This window comes from Carlito syrichta, unplaced genomic scaffold (assembly GCF_000164805.1).
Source record: "Carlito syrichta isolate Samal-C Ts95f unplaced genomic scaffold, Tarsius_syrichta-2.0.1 Scaffold305718, whole genome shotgun sequence".
NCBI classification, from domain to species: Eukaryota; Metazoa; Chordata; class Mammalia; order Primates; family Tarsiidae; genus Carlito; species Carlito syrichta.
In genome coordinates this window covers 681,069-695,135 of record NW_007249814.1, presented here as the reverse complement: position 1 = coordinate 695,135, position 14,067 = coordinate 681,069, and the positions used below count along the sequence as shown (strand labels likewise).

The 14,067-nt window shown below is 38.0% G+C and overlaps 1 protein-coding gene across 5 annotated transcripts in view; it reads left to right on the top strand.

The window, feature by feature from the left end:
- The window catches only part of KITLG (KIT ligand), a 169,933-nt gene that overhangs the window by 54,870 nt on the left and 100,996 nt on the right, over window positions 1-14,067 (top strand). For all 5 annotated transcript variants that reach the window (XM_008062471.2, XM_021714705.1, XM_021714706.1 and 2 more), the window contains exon 4: window positions 11,750-11,920. In XM_008062471.2, the coding sequence (XP_008060662.1) occupies window positions 11,750-11,920 (171 nt within the window). The remainder of the gene's footprint in view (window positions 1-11,749; window positions 11,921-14,067) is intronic.

Genomic DNA, 14,067 nt, shown 5'->3' with positions numbered 1-14,067 from the left:
CTTGAGTTGACAAAGTAATTTAAAAGATAAAAACACAAATACGTCTGGTCAGTTTACCCCTTTTTCATATCATTGAATGACTTTTTGTTGCTCTTAGGAAACAGAAAAAAAAGGAACTCCTTCAACAAGCCCTCTAAGAGTGTCATGGCATAGCATCTTTCCAAATCTGTTTTCAGTCCCTCAACCTCACATGGTTCCTGTTGCCATTATTTCTTCTCTCCTGGCTTTCTCTGTGTTTGGAATTCTGATTGGTCCTTTTATCTACGTAACACCTGACCCTTTCAGATATCAGTTTTACTTGATGAAACCAAGTCCTCCTATTAGAAACTCTTTTCATAAAACCCTTCAGAGTTGCAGTTTTCTGTTTGTATGTGGGATTATTTAATTGACAATCTTTCACTAACCTATAAACTTCATGAGGTCAGGAGCCATTATTCTTTTGGTCTGTGTTACAGCCTCAGTATCTAAGGGATGGTGGACATTTAATAAATATTTGCTGAAAGAAAGGAAGAAGGAAAGTTCCCTAATGTGTAATCATCTGTAATTTCCTTGAAGCACAAATGTGAACAGAATGTGGTTCCCAAGGTTATGATGAGATGAGTGTCTGTAATTCATAACAGTGTCTGCACTGCAAGTTTTGTTATCTTCTTCTTAGATATGTGTGCATTTCATGAAATATCTTGGGTGTAAGAGTTGTATTATGCAAATTCTGAGGAATCATGGTTTCCTTGAGCCTTCTATTTTACTGCTTTAATTGAGTCATTTCCGTATTCAGGAACCTTCTTATTGCTCCCATTTGCCAAAGGCTGGACGCCAAATTCCTGAACCTGATGTTCATGACTGTCTATAATCCTACTCCACCCTAAACATCTCATCTTAATACCCATTATTTTCCAACACAAACTTGCCACCCCAGCCACCCCCAACACTGCCTCCTAAAATCACCATGCTTATTCTTCAAGGTGCCCTATCTTCTCCCACCCACTTATCCAAATCTATCCACAGAATCACAGAATGTCTTGGGGCTGAACAATCTTAGTGGTTATCTCCTCCAAAGTCAGTTTGAGATCCTTCTTTCTGGGCCGGGTGTGGTGACTCACACCTGTAATCTCAGCACTTTGGGATCCCAAAAGAGATCTTGTTTTGTTTTTTGTTGTTGTCGTGTTTTTTTTTTTTTTTTTTTTTTGAGTCAGGGTCTCACTGTGTCACCCAGGCTGGAATGTAGTGGCACAATCACGGCTCATGGCAGCCTCCATCTCTTGAGCTCAGGCAGTCCTTTTATTTCAACTTCCTGAGTAGCTGGGACTAAAGTATGCACCACCATGCCTGGCTAACTTTTTTAGAAGTTCTTTTTTTTTTTGAGTTGGAGTCTCACTCTGTCACCTAGACTGGAGTGCAGTGGCCACTCCCAGCCACCGCAGCCTCGACCTGATGGGCTCCGGCGATCCTTCCGCCTCAGCCTTCCAAGTAGCAGGGATTACAGGCGTGCGCTACCACACCCAGCTAATTTTTTGATTTATTGTAGAGATGAGGTCTCGCCAAGTTACCCAGGCGGGTCTCGAACCCTCAGGCTCAGGCAATCCACTCACCTCGGCCTCCCAAAGCGCCGGATTACAGGCTGAGTCACCGAGCCCGGCCTTAGAAGTTTTTTGTAGAGACAAGATCTCACTATGTTGTCCAGGCTATTCTCGAATTCCTGGGCTCAAGCAATCTCCCCACCTCAGCCTCCCAAAGTGCTGGAATTATAGTCATGAGATACTGCATCTGGCCTTATTATTTTTTTATTTTAGATTTATACAGTGCAGGTTTGTTACATGGGTGTATTGCATGATGGGGAGATTTGGGCTTCTATTGAAACTGTCATCCAAATAGTAAGCATGGAACCCAATAGATAGTTTTTCAACCCTTGCCCTCTCCTTCCCCCCTGCTTTAGGAATCCCCAGTGTCTGTTGTTCCCATCTGTATGTCCATGTGTACTCATTTTTACTGTATCTTAACTATCTAAAGAACAGGAATGAAATCTTTCACTTTTTTGTATCTCCTCATCATTCTCTAGACAATTCAGTGTCTATAGTCAGTACTCAAAAAATTTCTACCAATACACATTTAACTGTTGGCAAAAATGCCAGATTTCCAAATCTTGCATGAGCCTATTTTATATTAGCTTAGATTCTTGTGGTTCTCACTAACAGTAAAAGTCCCATTATTATAAGGACACTAGAGAATAGTGTCCAAAAAAAAAAAAAAAGAATATCATGCCACCCAAAGGCAGGGATGCAACCAGGCCTTATGAAAAAGCTGGAAAGTTGTCGGTTTTTCTTTCTCCATCTCTGAATCTCTGTATCTCTGCCTCATTCTATTTGTACAGACATTTTCTCTTTTGTTCCAGTCACCTGTTGTAGTGTAACTGCTTCAGAGCTCCCAAATTTACATAGTACAGTTTCAGCCTTGTTCAGAGACTATCAGTTCCTACCGTCATTACCAGTTTTGGGAGAGATTTCTGATTGGCCCATCAAGGTCAGGTGTCTACCCATCATCCAATCAGCTGTGGCCACAGGGCAAGTTCACTGTTAAGTATGGATTCTGGGGGTCTACCCCTAGTATATGGAGTACTTCCTGCAGAAATAGAAGTCAACTAAGTAGACACTTGTATTTACCTACTTATCTATTTCCACCCCCAACTCATGTAATAAGGAAGTATTTATTTAAAAAGAATAAGCATAAAATGTTAGTTGAATGAATAAAACAGGACATTAAATGCTATTTTTAAGTAGTTCTTTTGAATACCCAAGTTACAGTACTGGAGCCTAGCTTAATAGTAAGTGATTAAATTAAGACACTGTTCAGATTATCTAGGCCATTGTTGTCTGATAGAAATATAATAGAAGCTACATTTGCAATCTTAAATTGTCCCATAGCCACATTTTTTTAAAAAAGGAAAAAATAAACAGTGAAATTAAGTGTAATCAATTTTATTTAGCCCAGTATATCCAAAATATTATCATTTCACTTTAAAACCAATATGTTTTTTAAAAACATAAATTTTTGGAGTCAAAGTCTCACTCTGTCACCCAGTGCAGTGGTATGATCACAGCTCACCGCAGCCTCAACCTCCTAGGCTCAGGCGATCTTTTCAACTCAACTTCCTGAGTAGCTGGGACTACAGGTGCCTTTACTATGCTGGCTAACTTTTTGATATTTTGTAGAGATGAGGTCTTACTATGCTGCCTACACTGGTCGAGCAATTCTCCTGCCTCAGCCTCCCAGAATGCTGGCATTACAGGTGTGAACCACCACATTCACCCTAATATAAAAATTGTTAATGGAATATTAAAATGTTTTATATGATTCACAACCCACTCTGCATTTTACACCTACAACAAAATCCAGTTCAGACATGAAATTTTCATCAGAAATACTCTATATTTAGATTTTTATAAAATTTTTCATTGAAAATATAGATTCACATTCCTGTTTTTTTCAAACATAAAAGTTTTTCAGTCACTAAATCAAGTGATTTGATTAATTTTTCAATTTAAAGAAATTACAGTTAAGTGAAATTAACATTGTACTTCCTCAACCACATCAGGCACATTTTGGGTGAGAAGCTGATAGTGTGACTCCCGAATTGGACAGCACAGGATTAGACAGCCCCTTTATTTTACAAATAGTGACACTGAAGCCTAACTAGGAGAAGTGACTTGCCTAAAAGTCACAAAATGAGTTGACAGAGTAGGGACTAAAAACTGGGCCTCTGGTGCCTCACTGCTACCCTCATCTCCCTCTACTGTTCCTTCCCTGTGCTATTTCGGGTCTGGCCCAGGGGCCATTTATAGGTCTGCCCTGGGAAATAGCTCATATTTATAGAGCTTTGGTTGATTACCATCATAATCAGACTGAGGTCTCTACATCACTTTAATTCAAACAAGAAAATGCAAAGATAGACTACTGAAGTGAATTCTGAAGACCCCAATTAATTGTTTAGGGAGAGGTCTAAAATAAATCATTGCAGAGCCCGGTTCATCTAAAAAGGAGTTAAGATGTTGGAAACTCTATGCTGGCAATGTGAACACAACATTTTGCAAAGTGCTTTTATAGGAATGTGTTACATTTGCCTGCACATGGAATGTTTGAGAGTAGGCTGTCAGCTTTTTAGCCACAAGGATAAAAACAGAAAGAATAGTAAAGAAAGTCCCAAATGGCAATTGACATTTGCTGTTTGGTTGTCATGATTCCTTGAAGTAATTTACTTTTATTGGTACGACTGTGGATTAATTGAAATCAGACAGAAAAATCCATTTCTCTTCCCAAGAGAGTTCTTAATTGAGACTAAGAACCAGTGTGTCTGGTCTAGATGGAAGATCACATGAGTCACAGTGAATTCAGCAGAAAAAAGGCTTCAGTTGTATGTGTTCTGTCTCTTCTCACTGATACAAGGGCTAGATGAGTGATTGAGAGTCCTGGTTTCTAATGCTTCTGTTAAAACTTGTGCAACCTTGTTCCAGCAACCTCTCTACTCTAGGCCTTGGATTTCCCATTTTTTAAATTGGTGGGACTGGATCACCAATTATCAAATATCTTCAATTTTCCTTCTAGAGCTAAAATATGGTGATTCTAATGACATAGGTCTAGATGATTTTGATTGCTTAACCAAGATGTAGAAGCCAGAAGCACAAGCAGAAAGGAATGGTTTGTGCCCTGGGCATGCATGCCTCTAATTCTGGTGTGACTGGGGTTTGACACACATTAAAGAAAGCAAAACACAAACAATCAAACTGGGCAGTAATGCTGGTAATTAGATTAGTGAGATTAGAAGGCTGAGTGAGTACTCCCTGTGAATATTCTTTGGAGACCTTAAAGTTTCCAAGCCAGGGTTTTTCTCCCTCAGACTCTCTAATTGATATTTGCGATATTTCATCCCAACTCCTATGAAGACAGCTTTCTTCAAGAGAACGGGGAAAATACCAACTTTAGGCCCAATAAGAAAGCACATAAGTGTCTCTCTACAAATAGCTACGCAATGGAAAGCAGTATAAAGTGTATCAGTGAAGAAATGGCATACTATGTTTCATCTAATTCCATAAATCTTATGGTAAATGCTCTTTGAGACTCTCTGTGTCTAATATCAATACAGAATAATGTGTCAAATTATTTTAACTAATAAACCAGTACACTTTCTTGAATGAGGCAGGAGATGGAGAGGAGAAAGCATGCCAGACTTAGCAAGTGCCCCGGATGATTTTTAAAGCTCAGTTTATTTCAGCCCATTTCTCAAATTTATCAGTTCTAGGTCGACAGAGGCGCTATGTCACATATCTTGTGGAATTCATATATCATCTTTTTAAAATTTATGTTTAGAATGTGTATGGATATTTTTGTTTTTAGTCTTTAGAAACAGCCATATTTCTAGTTATGGAATACTTTTAATTTTAATTTTTTTTTTTGAGTTGGAGTCTCACTCTGTCACCCAGACTGGAGTGCAGTGGCCGCTCCCGGCCACCGCAGCCTCGACCTGCTGGGCTCCAGCGATCCTTTCGCCTCAGCCTTCCAAGTAGCTGGAACTACAGGCGTGCGCTACCACGCCCGGCTGATTTTTTGATTTATTGTAGAGATGAGGTCTCGCTGCCCAGGCAGGTCTTGAACCCGCGGGCTCAGGCAATCCACTCACCTCAGCCTCCCAAAGGTGCAGGATTATAGGCTGAACCACCGAGCCTGGCTTAATTATTTTTAATTGTATCTTTTATTCATTTAGTGAAGTCATGGATTTGGTGCTCCTGGTACTTTGAAATCCTTAAGGAAGTGTAAAGTTTTTAACTAATTCATCAGTGGTAGTGACATGCTAACAGGTCAAGGATATTGGCTTAATACCATTGAGTCAGTTTGCATCCTAGAATACTACATGTTATAGATATACAGGAATAGAAAACATGTGGTTTTTTTTGTAGTCCTAGCTAGTGCTGCTATAATTAACCCAGAAAATGTAAGACAGAAACTACTACAAAAGAAAGTAAGAAATTGAGAATATGAAGTCAAGAAAAAAGTGTTTATATTTAAAGCAGGTTCTATATTTCTTCTTTTGGAAACCACACATAGAGTGAATAAAACATCGAATTCCTGCAGTAATTCGATTTACTCTTTGTGTCACCTCTGACACTCTGTGTGACTGTCAGTTTTTCTAATCCTTCACATTCTTCTGGTGAAAGAGAGTTACTTTTCTTCTACTGAATGTTGTGAGTTAATATTTACATAAAACTACTTAAGTTTAAAATGGTCTTCTACAAAGAACCTGAAAGTTTCTTAGCGATTGTTATGCTAAACCACGAATTGAAAGGTTGGGCTGGAAACATCTGGCAGGTCTCCCACAAAAGCCAACGTGGTCAGGAAAAGACCACCCCTCTCCTTTTCTCCTCCCATCAGGAACCCAGAGATGTCAATCTCCAGAGTGGTGGTCTCTAGGCCCCACCTTCTTTAGCATATTATTGTGAAGGTATGTCAAGTTTATTGTGAAAAGCAAAAATGTGGTTTCTTTTGCCCCTGCCAGCTCTGGCATGTCACCCTGTCTTTTCTCTCTTCTTTCTCTAATAAACTTTGTTTGAAAACTTTAAAAAATAAAACAAAATGGTCTCTGAAAAATAAGAAGCAGTGATAATGCTATTTATTAAGGTAAAGGAAAAAATTACATCTGTGAATTTGACAACCATTAACCATCCATTTCATAATGACAATCTCAGAAGAAGTGAAAAACAGAAATACCTGCTATCATCTCAAAAATGAAATACTTAGTTCAATGGGCTTTATTGTCTCTGCAAATCATTGACTATATTTAATTTAAAAGTACAAAACTGCTTGATGTTCTAGTTAGAACTAGTTTCCTCTGTTACAGGCAGGCAGGTCAAAACTGGCTGACATTTAATATTATTTGTTTACTTTGATTTTATCTTTAATAAATCTAGAAATCTCAAAAAGTCAATATATAACTGGTTAAACAAATTACTAAAATATGGAACTTTGAGTTAATTGTACAAACTTTGCCAAAGGAATTATGGGCAAACAAGAGTAATGAATGAAATTTGAAATCAAGGCTTTTAGAAATATGCACTTTTCAATTGTATAGTAGTTAGTTCATATCAACTATCAAACTGTCTATGGCTTTTTGTTTGTTTTTGAGTTGGGGTATCACCCAGTCTGGAGTGCAGTGGCATAATCACAGGTAAATGTAGCCTCGACCTCCTGGGCTCAGGCAATCCTTCCGCTGGGACTACAGATGTGTGCCACCATGTTCAGCTAATTTTTTTGCTTTTATTTTTGCAGGGATTCAGTCTCTCATGTTTTCTAGACTGATCTTGATCTGCTGGGCTAAAGTGATCCCCCCACCTTGGCTTCCCAAAGTGCTGGAATTATAGACATGACCTCCGAGCCCAGTTCTGTCTATGATTTCAAAAAGGCAAACTTTAGAGAAGGATTGGATTGTGGGGTTTCCATGATTTAACTATAAGAAAGTACAGGATTGGGTTGAAAATTTTACTGAAAAGTGTTGATTTTGTTCAGACTATTGGTTTAGGTATGTGAAAATGGGGGGAGAAGCAGTTATAGGCCAGCACCTTGGGAGACTGAGGCGGGAGGACTGCTTGAGTTTAAGAATTTGAGAACTTGGCAGCATAGCAAAACCTTGTCTCTACAAAAAATAAAAAATTAGCCGAGCGTGGTGGCTCACTCAGCTACTTGGGAGACTGAGGCAGAAGGATGGCCTGAGCCCAGAAAGTGGAGACTGCCGTGAGCTGTGATCATGCCACTGCACTATAACCTGGGTGACAAAGTGAGACCTCAACTCACAGAGAGAGAGACAGAGAGAGAGAGAGACACAAAGAGACAGAGAGACAGAGACAGAGAGAAATACCCAGAATTTCCATTGTTACAAAACAATTTGCACAGTAACATGTGAATGAATTGATAAAGGCTGTTATATTACAAAAATACCATTCAAACAGTTTTTAGAGTACTTGCTATGTTCTGTATCCTAGGAAATCTGTTTATTACTGATAGCGCTGACTGTGTGTAAGTTATCGCTGCCTAAATAGAGAGAAACTTGCAGAGCAATTTAGCAACCAAGGGGAGGCTGACAACCTTGAAAAAGACCTATTAATGATGCAAGTATGAACTTGCGTGTGCTTGAGATAAGCATTGATTTAATGAAACAAAGAATCCATCTGAACATGCTGTGAAAACACAGTCTTTGAAAACTTGGTTATGGTGAGTTGAAATGGCCACTTGAACTAATTTTCGTTTGAGTATTTGTTTATTTTACTTATCTGAAGCCAGAGCCAACAATCCTAAAAGTTTTGAATGACATGTCATGTTTCCAGGAATTGGGGCTTTCCTATCTGCAGATAAACCAGTTTCCTTTTAGGCTGGATTATATTAGTTAAAAAGGTTCTGTTAAATGAATGTAAAATGGCCCCCTTGTATAATTTAGAATAAATAAATGACTCGTCTTTCCCCACAGAGATATTGTGCTGGTAAGCTGAGAAAAAAAAAAAACTTGGTGATTTGATTTATTTTACATAACATCAGTTACTCTGAGTACAATATTTTAATTACAATAGATGCTATATTAAATTATTTATGATTTTAATAAGCCAAGTCAATTTTAGCTATTCCTAATGATATTTTATTATTCTTACTGCAGCATTTTAGCAATTAAAAATAAATCAAGGCCAGGAGCAGTGGCTCAAGCCTGTAATCCCAGCACTTTGGGAGGCCAAGGTGAGCGGATTGCCTGAGCCCATGGTCTGAAACCAGCTGGGGCAACTTGGCGAGACCTCATCTCTACAATAAATCAAAAAAGTAGCCAGGCGTGGTGACACGTGCCTGTAGTTCCGGCAACTTGGAAGACTAAGGTGGAAGGATCATCTGAGCCCAGCAGGTCAAGGTTGCAGTGGCCCTGAGTGTGCCACTGCACTCCAGCCTGGGTGACAGTGAAATTCTGACTCAAAAAACAACAACAAAAAAAACAAAACAAAACAAAAAAAACAACAAAAATAAGTAAATCAGAGTCTCCATTTAAAAGATCTTTATAAAAGAAAATATGTTAAAATTATATGAAGTTTGTAAATTTATAACCAATTATATTTAAGTAATATAATATTAATTTTTAAAATATTAAAATCTATTCTAATATACTGATAAGTTTTTTCCTAGTTATCTAAGCCTGGCTCGACCCACAGTCACGTAGAGCAGGGATTGGCAGATGCCCTGTGGAACAAATCCTTGTCTCTGCATTTGTTTGTAAGGCCAGCCAGCTAAGATTGGTTTTTATAGATGGACATTTGCAGTCTATTTGATGATAGAGAATACTGACTTTGAATCCCAAATAAACAAGATGTTAACCCAAAATAAAGAATTCCATTCTTATTAGTAGATCTGTATTGCAAAAGAATGTAGTACATCCAATTATGTGTTAGTTTTCTACTTTTTTTAAAGAGTCCTATCTAGCTCTGTCACCCAAGCTAAGGGGAGTGGCATGATCATAGCTCACTGCAGGCTCGAAAACCTGGGCTCAAGTTATCCTCCTGCCTCAACCTCTCAAATTGCTGGAATTGCAGGTGTGTGAATCACATACATAACCAGCCATATCTCCAATTATGTAGCAGAAACTATATTCAATTATTATTATTATTACATTTTGGGAATTTTGTAATAATAATTTTGTGGAAATGTGTTCTTTTTATAAATGTACCTAAATAGTATCTTTGACTTTACCTCTTGGTACTCAATGCCTAAACTATTTACAATTTGGCTTTTTGCAGAAGAGTACGCAGACCCCTGGTATGAAGAATTTTTCTCATTTATGTATTTATTTATTTATTTGATTTTCATAAAATGTTTATTATCTTAAATCCAATGCATTCACAACATGTTAACACTTTAAATGTTTATCATTTCCACCAACTGCATTATCGAAGCAAACCAAAATAAAGCACTTTTATTATTGATGTAATCGATGATTATTAATACTTTAAAAAAAGGACCTAAACTTTCCCCAAATTGCAGCACAGGTAGTTTTATTGTATGTTTCATCTAGTAGATGATTTTTAAAATAGTGTGTAGAAATGAGTAGTTTCAAACTGAGTAAATATATTCTACCATGTTATAAAAGCCACCAAATCAAAAGTAATTGCCAAGCTGAATAATAAATCACAAAGAAATAATAATTCTGCCTTGTACAGAAATGTGCAGTGTTTTCAAGGCTCTTAACAGTTACCTTCTAATACATATCTCCAAAGCTTAACTTAGAGTTGGAAGATGAGTTTCACAGTGATGTAATTTTAACCTCCATTTACATTCATTTTAATATATTACTAAGATGTTTATTCTATGACACAAAGGTGCTTTCCAGTGTTCACAATTTACAGTTTCAATTTGTACATATGTAATTCACTAACATAGGGACAGTTCTTACTATTACAAACTATCCCTAAAAAGAAAAGTAAAACCCCACCTTACATAGAACTCTGAACATGGTATGACTTAAAACAGATTAATGCAACATGGTTTTTAATATTTTAGCCGTTTTCTAAATACCAGCATGTAAACTTGACTATTTAAAAATATATGAGAGTTACAACTTTATTCACTGAGAAACTGTGCGATAATTTTCTTCAACCATCTTTCTCACTTTAACTCAAAAAACTCATGACTTGCTGGTTCTGTAGTAGTGAGTTCACTTTTGCATCCATTCAGCAGAGTTTCTGAGCAACTCCCATATGCCAGGCATGGTTCCAGGCATTGAGGACACAACAGGAAACAATACTTGAAAAAACTTGTAATGCTTCCCTCATGCAATTTATGTTCAAATTATCTATATTATCTCCTCACAACTACCCCTCATGGAAAGTTCCATTAATTCTATTCTATATACAGGCAAAGTGGGATTCAGCAAATTTATGTAGATTGCCCAGAGTTTTTCAGCCAGGATTGAACCCAGTTTTGCTTGACTCCAAGGTTTGATCTTCTAACTAATAGACAGGACTGACTTCAGGAGCTGGGTTCCACGCTTGATTTAATGCTTTGCTGTCACAATCTTGAAATTCTTAAGTTTTTGAACAATAGTTTTTGAGCAATGATACATTTTCATTTTGCATTGGATTCTACACATAATGCTTCTGGTCCTGCCAGGGGCAAAAGTGCTTCCTCTGTCTCAGACCACGTTCCTACCAACAATGTTTTTTAAAACACCCACATTAATGTGTCTGTTTAGAAGCCTTGATATCTATCAAACACTTTACAGTCATAAGCTACCATTAATCAATTGTTTTACATTTTAGTCTACCAAAAGACTGGAAGAGTCTTGAGGGTTATGACTCTCTCCCACAGTAATTTTATGATTCCGTCTGCATCTAAGAATCTTGGGAACACAGTGAACAGAAAAAATATTCTTCCATAGAATTAAGTCCTATTAATATCTGAACTTTGCTAAGGATAAGAGTTGGCTCTGTCTTGGCTTACTTTTCTTCCATGGAAAAGCAAAATTTTACCATCAATGCTTTCCTCTGATCTTTATGCATTTGTAAATTTCAAAACAGGTTATTAGAGCTGAGTTAAACAAGGCACAAGAACTGACCTGTTTTGTTCTAAAGGAAATCTTTGTCCAGCAGCCAGTGACTGAGACATTGATGGCTTTGAAGAGTACTCTGAGTTTATGGCACTTATTAAACTAGATGCTTTGTCTCCTTTCTTTTATATCTTACAGCCTAGTCATTGTTGGATAAGCGAGATGGTAGTACAATTGTCAGACAGTTTGACTGATCTCCTGGACAAGTTTTCAAATATTTCTGAAGGCTTGAGTAATTATTCTATCATAGACAAACTTGTGAATATAGTGGATGACCTTGTGGAGTGCGTGAAAGAAAATTCATCGAAGGTAACTTTGTGTTCATTGGAATTGTTTTTCATGTCTGGCCTCTAAAACCTATGCTATTTGGTGATGTTGGGAGGGCATTTTGTGAGATTTTGATTTTATAGATTTTGAATTTAAAAATATTTTAAAGATGAGTACAGAACACAAATAGTTATGGTTATACTGTAATACAAATATACATTTGAACTTAAATATAAAAATAAAGTGTCTTTTTGTTTGTTTGTTTTGGTTTTTTTGGGGTTTTTTTTAGTTGGAGTCTCACTCTGTCGCCCAGACTTGCTGGGCTCCGGCGATCCTTCCGCCTCAGCCTTCCGAGTAGCCGGAATTACAGGCGCGCGCTACCACGCCCGGCTAATTTTTGATTTATTGTAGAGATGAGGTCTCGCTTGCCCAGGTGGGTCTCGAACCCGCGGGCTCAGGCAATCCACTCACCTCAGCCTCCCAAAAGTGCGGGATTACAGGCTGAGCCACTGAGTCCGGCTTAAAGTGTCTTTATACTACAGTGTAAAAGCAGCTCTGCCTTTATCTTTAATTTTATTTCATAATTGAAGTCCTCAAAATCTTCCTGTTAAATTACAAGTGTTCATTGAAATGAAAAATTATCTATAATGAACACCTATTCTTGCCCTTTCATTTATAATGTAATCACTCCATAGGTCACAAAAAAGGTGTGCATTTTGGCTCTTCAGAGTCATTGGATAATTGGTCATCACCAGCTTCAGGATTTGGGCATGACAATACTTTGGCTTCTAAGCATGTGGATTAATAGTCAGTGCACTCCAGAAATTAACAGTGAGACATTGTAGCTCAAATTCTGGCTCTGTCACTAACTAGTTTTGTGAACTAAACTTCTTTGTGCCTCGCTTTCCTTATGCCTAAAATTGGGACAATGGTAGAATCTGTCTCATAAGGATGACATTAGACAATTTGTGATGAATGCTTTAATACTATGCCTGCCAAAATAAATGTTAACAAATTTGGACATTATTGTTTACAGTGCTGTGTCTATAAAAGCAGGGAGACCTGCTTTGATGTAGAGCTCAAAATGGCCAAATTTTAGTCTACCAGACTTCTATAAGTTTACTTTATTTCTTGTTTTTTTGTAGACCAGGTCTTGCTATGTTGCCCAGGCTGATCTTGAATTCCTGGCCTCAAACAGTCATCTCACCTTGGCCACCCGAAGTTCTGGGATTTCAGGCACGATCCACCACACCTGACCAGCTTCTATAAACTGAAATCCAAAGTTTTTAAACATGATTTCGTACCTTAATACCTAAATACTCTCTCCTCTGTCCCTTTCAAATTTCAGCTCCTCTTTAAAACCCAGCATCATCCCATTTGTCCTCTCCAATCTTGGAATTTTTTTTTTTTTTTTTTAAAGATGTGCAGTAAGCCGGGCTCAGTAGCTCAGCCTGTAATCCCGCGCCTTTGGGAGGCTGAGGTGAGTGGATTGCCTTAGCCCACGGGTTCGAGACCCGCCTGGGCAGCGAGACCTCATCTCTACAATAAATCAAAAAATCAGCCGCGCGTGATAGCGCATGCCTGTAATTCTGTCTACTCGGAAGGCTGAGGTGGAAGGATCGCCGGAGCCCAGCAGGTCGAGGCTGCGGTGGCCGGGAGCGGCCACTGCACTCCAGTGTGGGCGACAGAGTGAGACTCCAACTTAAAATAATAATAATAATAATAAAGATGTGCAGTAAAATCAAGGGTTAGGTATACAAATGTTCATTATGCAGGTACCCTTGTTGATGAGATGTGCCCCTCCTTCCCCAGGCAGATTCCCACTACTATCAATAGGAATTCTTCCCATACTAGTAACTTTATCTATACATTTTATCACTCTATTGTTTTGCTTCTAATTGCTAAAGTCAGAATGCATGTACAATTAATCGAATCTTGGTGTCGATATCTCTTTCATATTACTACTACAGTTAGTGTGCTGATGGCATTCATAGGAAGTAGCAGTCACAAAAAGTAGGATATAGCACACAAGGTGCCACTAAGGAAATAGTACTATGCACTGAGGTTTTAAAGATGAGTTAGGTGTTTAGTAAATGGTGATGCTGGGAAGAACATTGCAAATAATGAAGAATGTGCATTTACTAATCATGGCACTTTGGCGGGAATTCAGGAGATGGAAGACGATATTT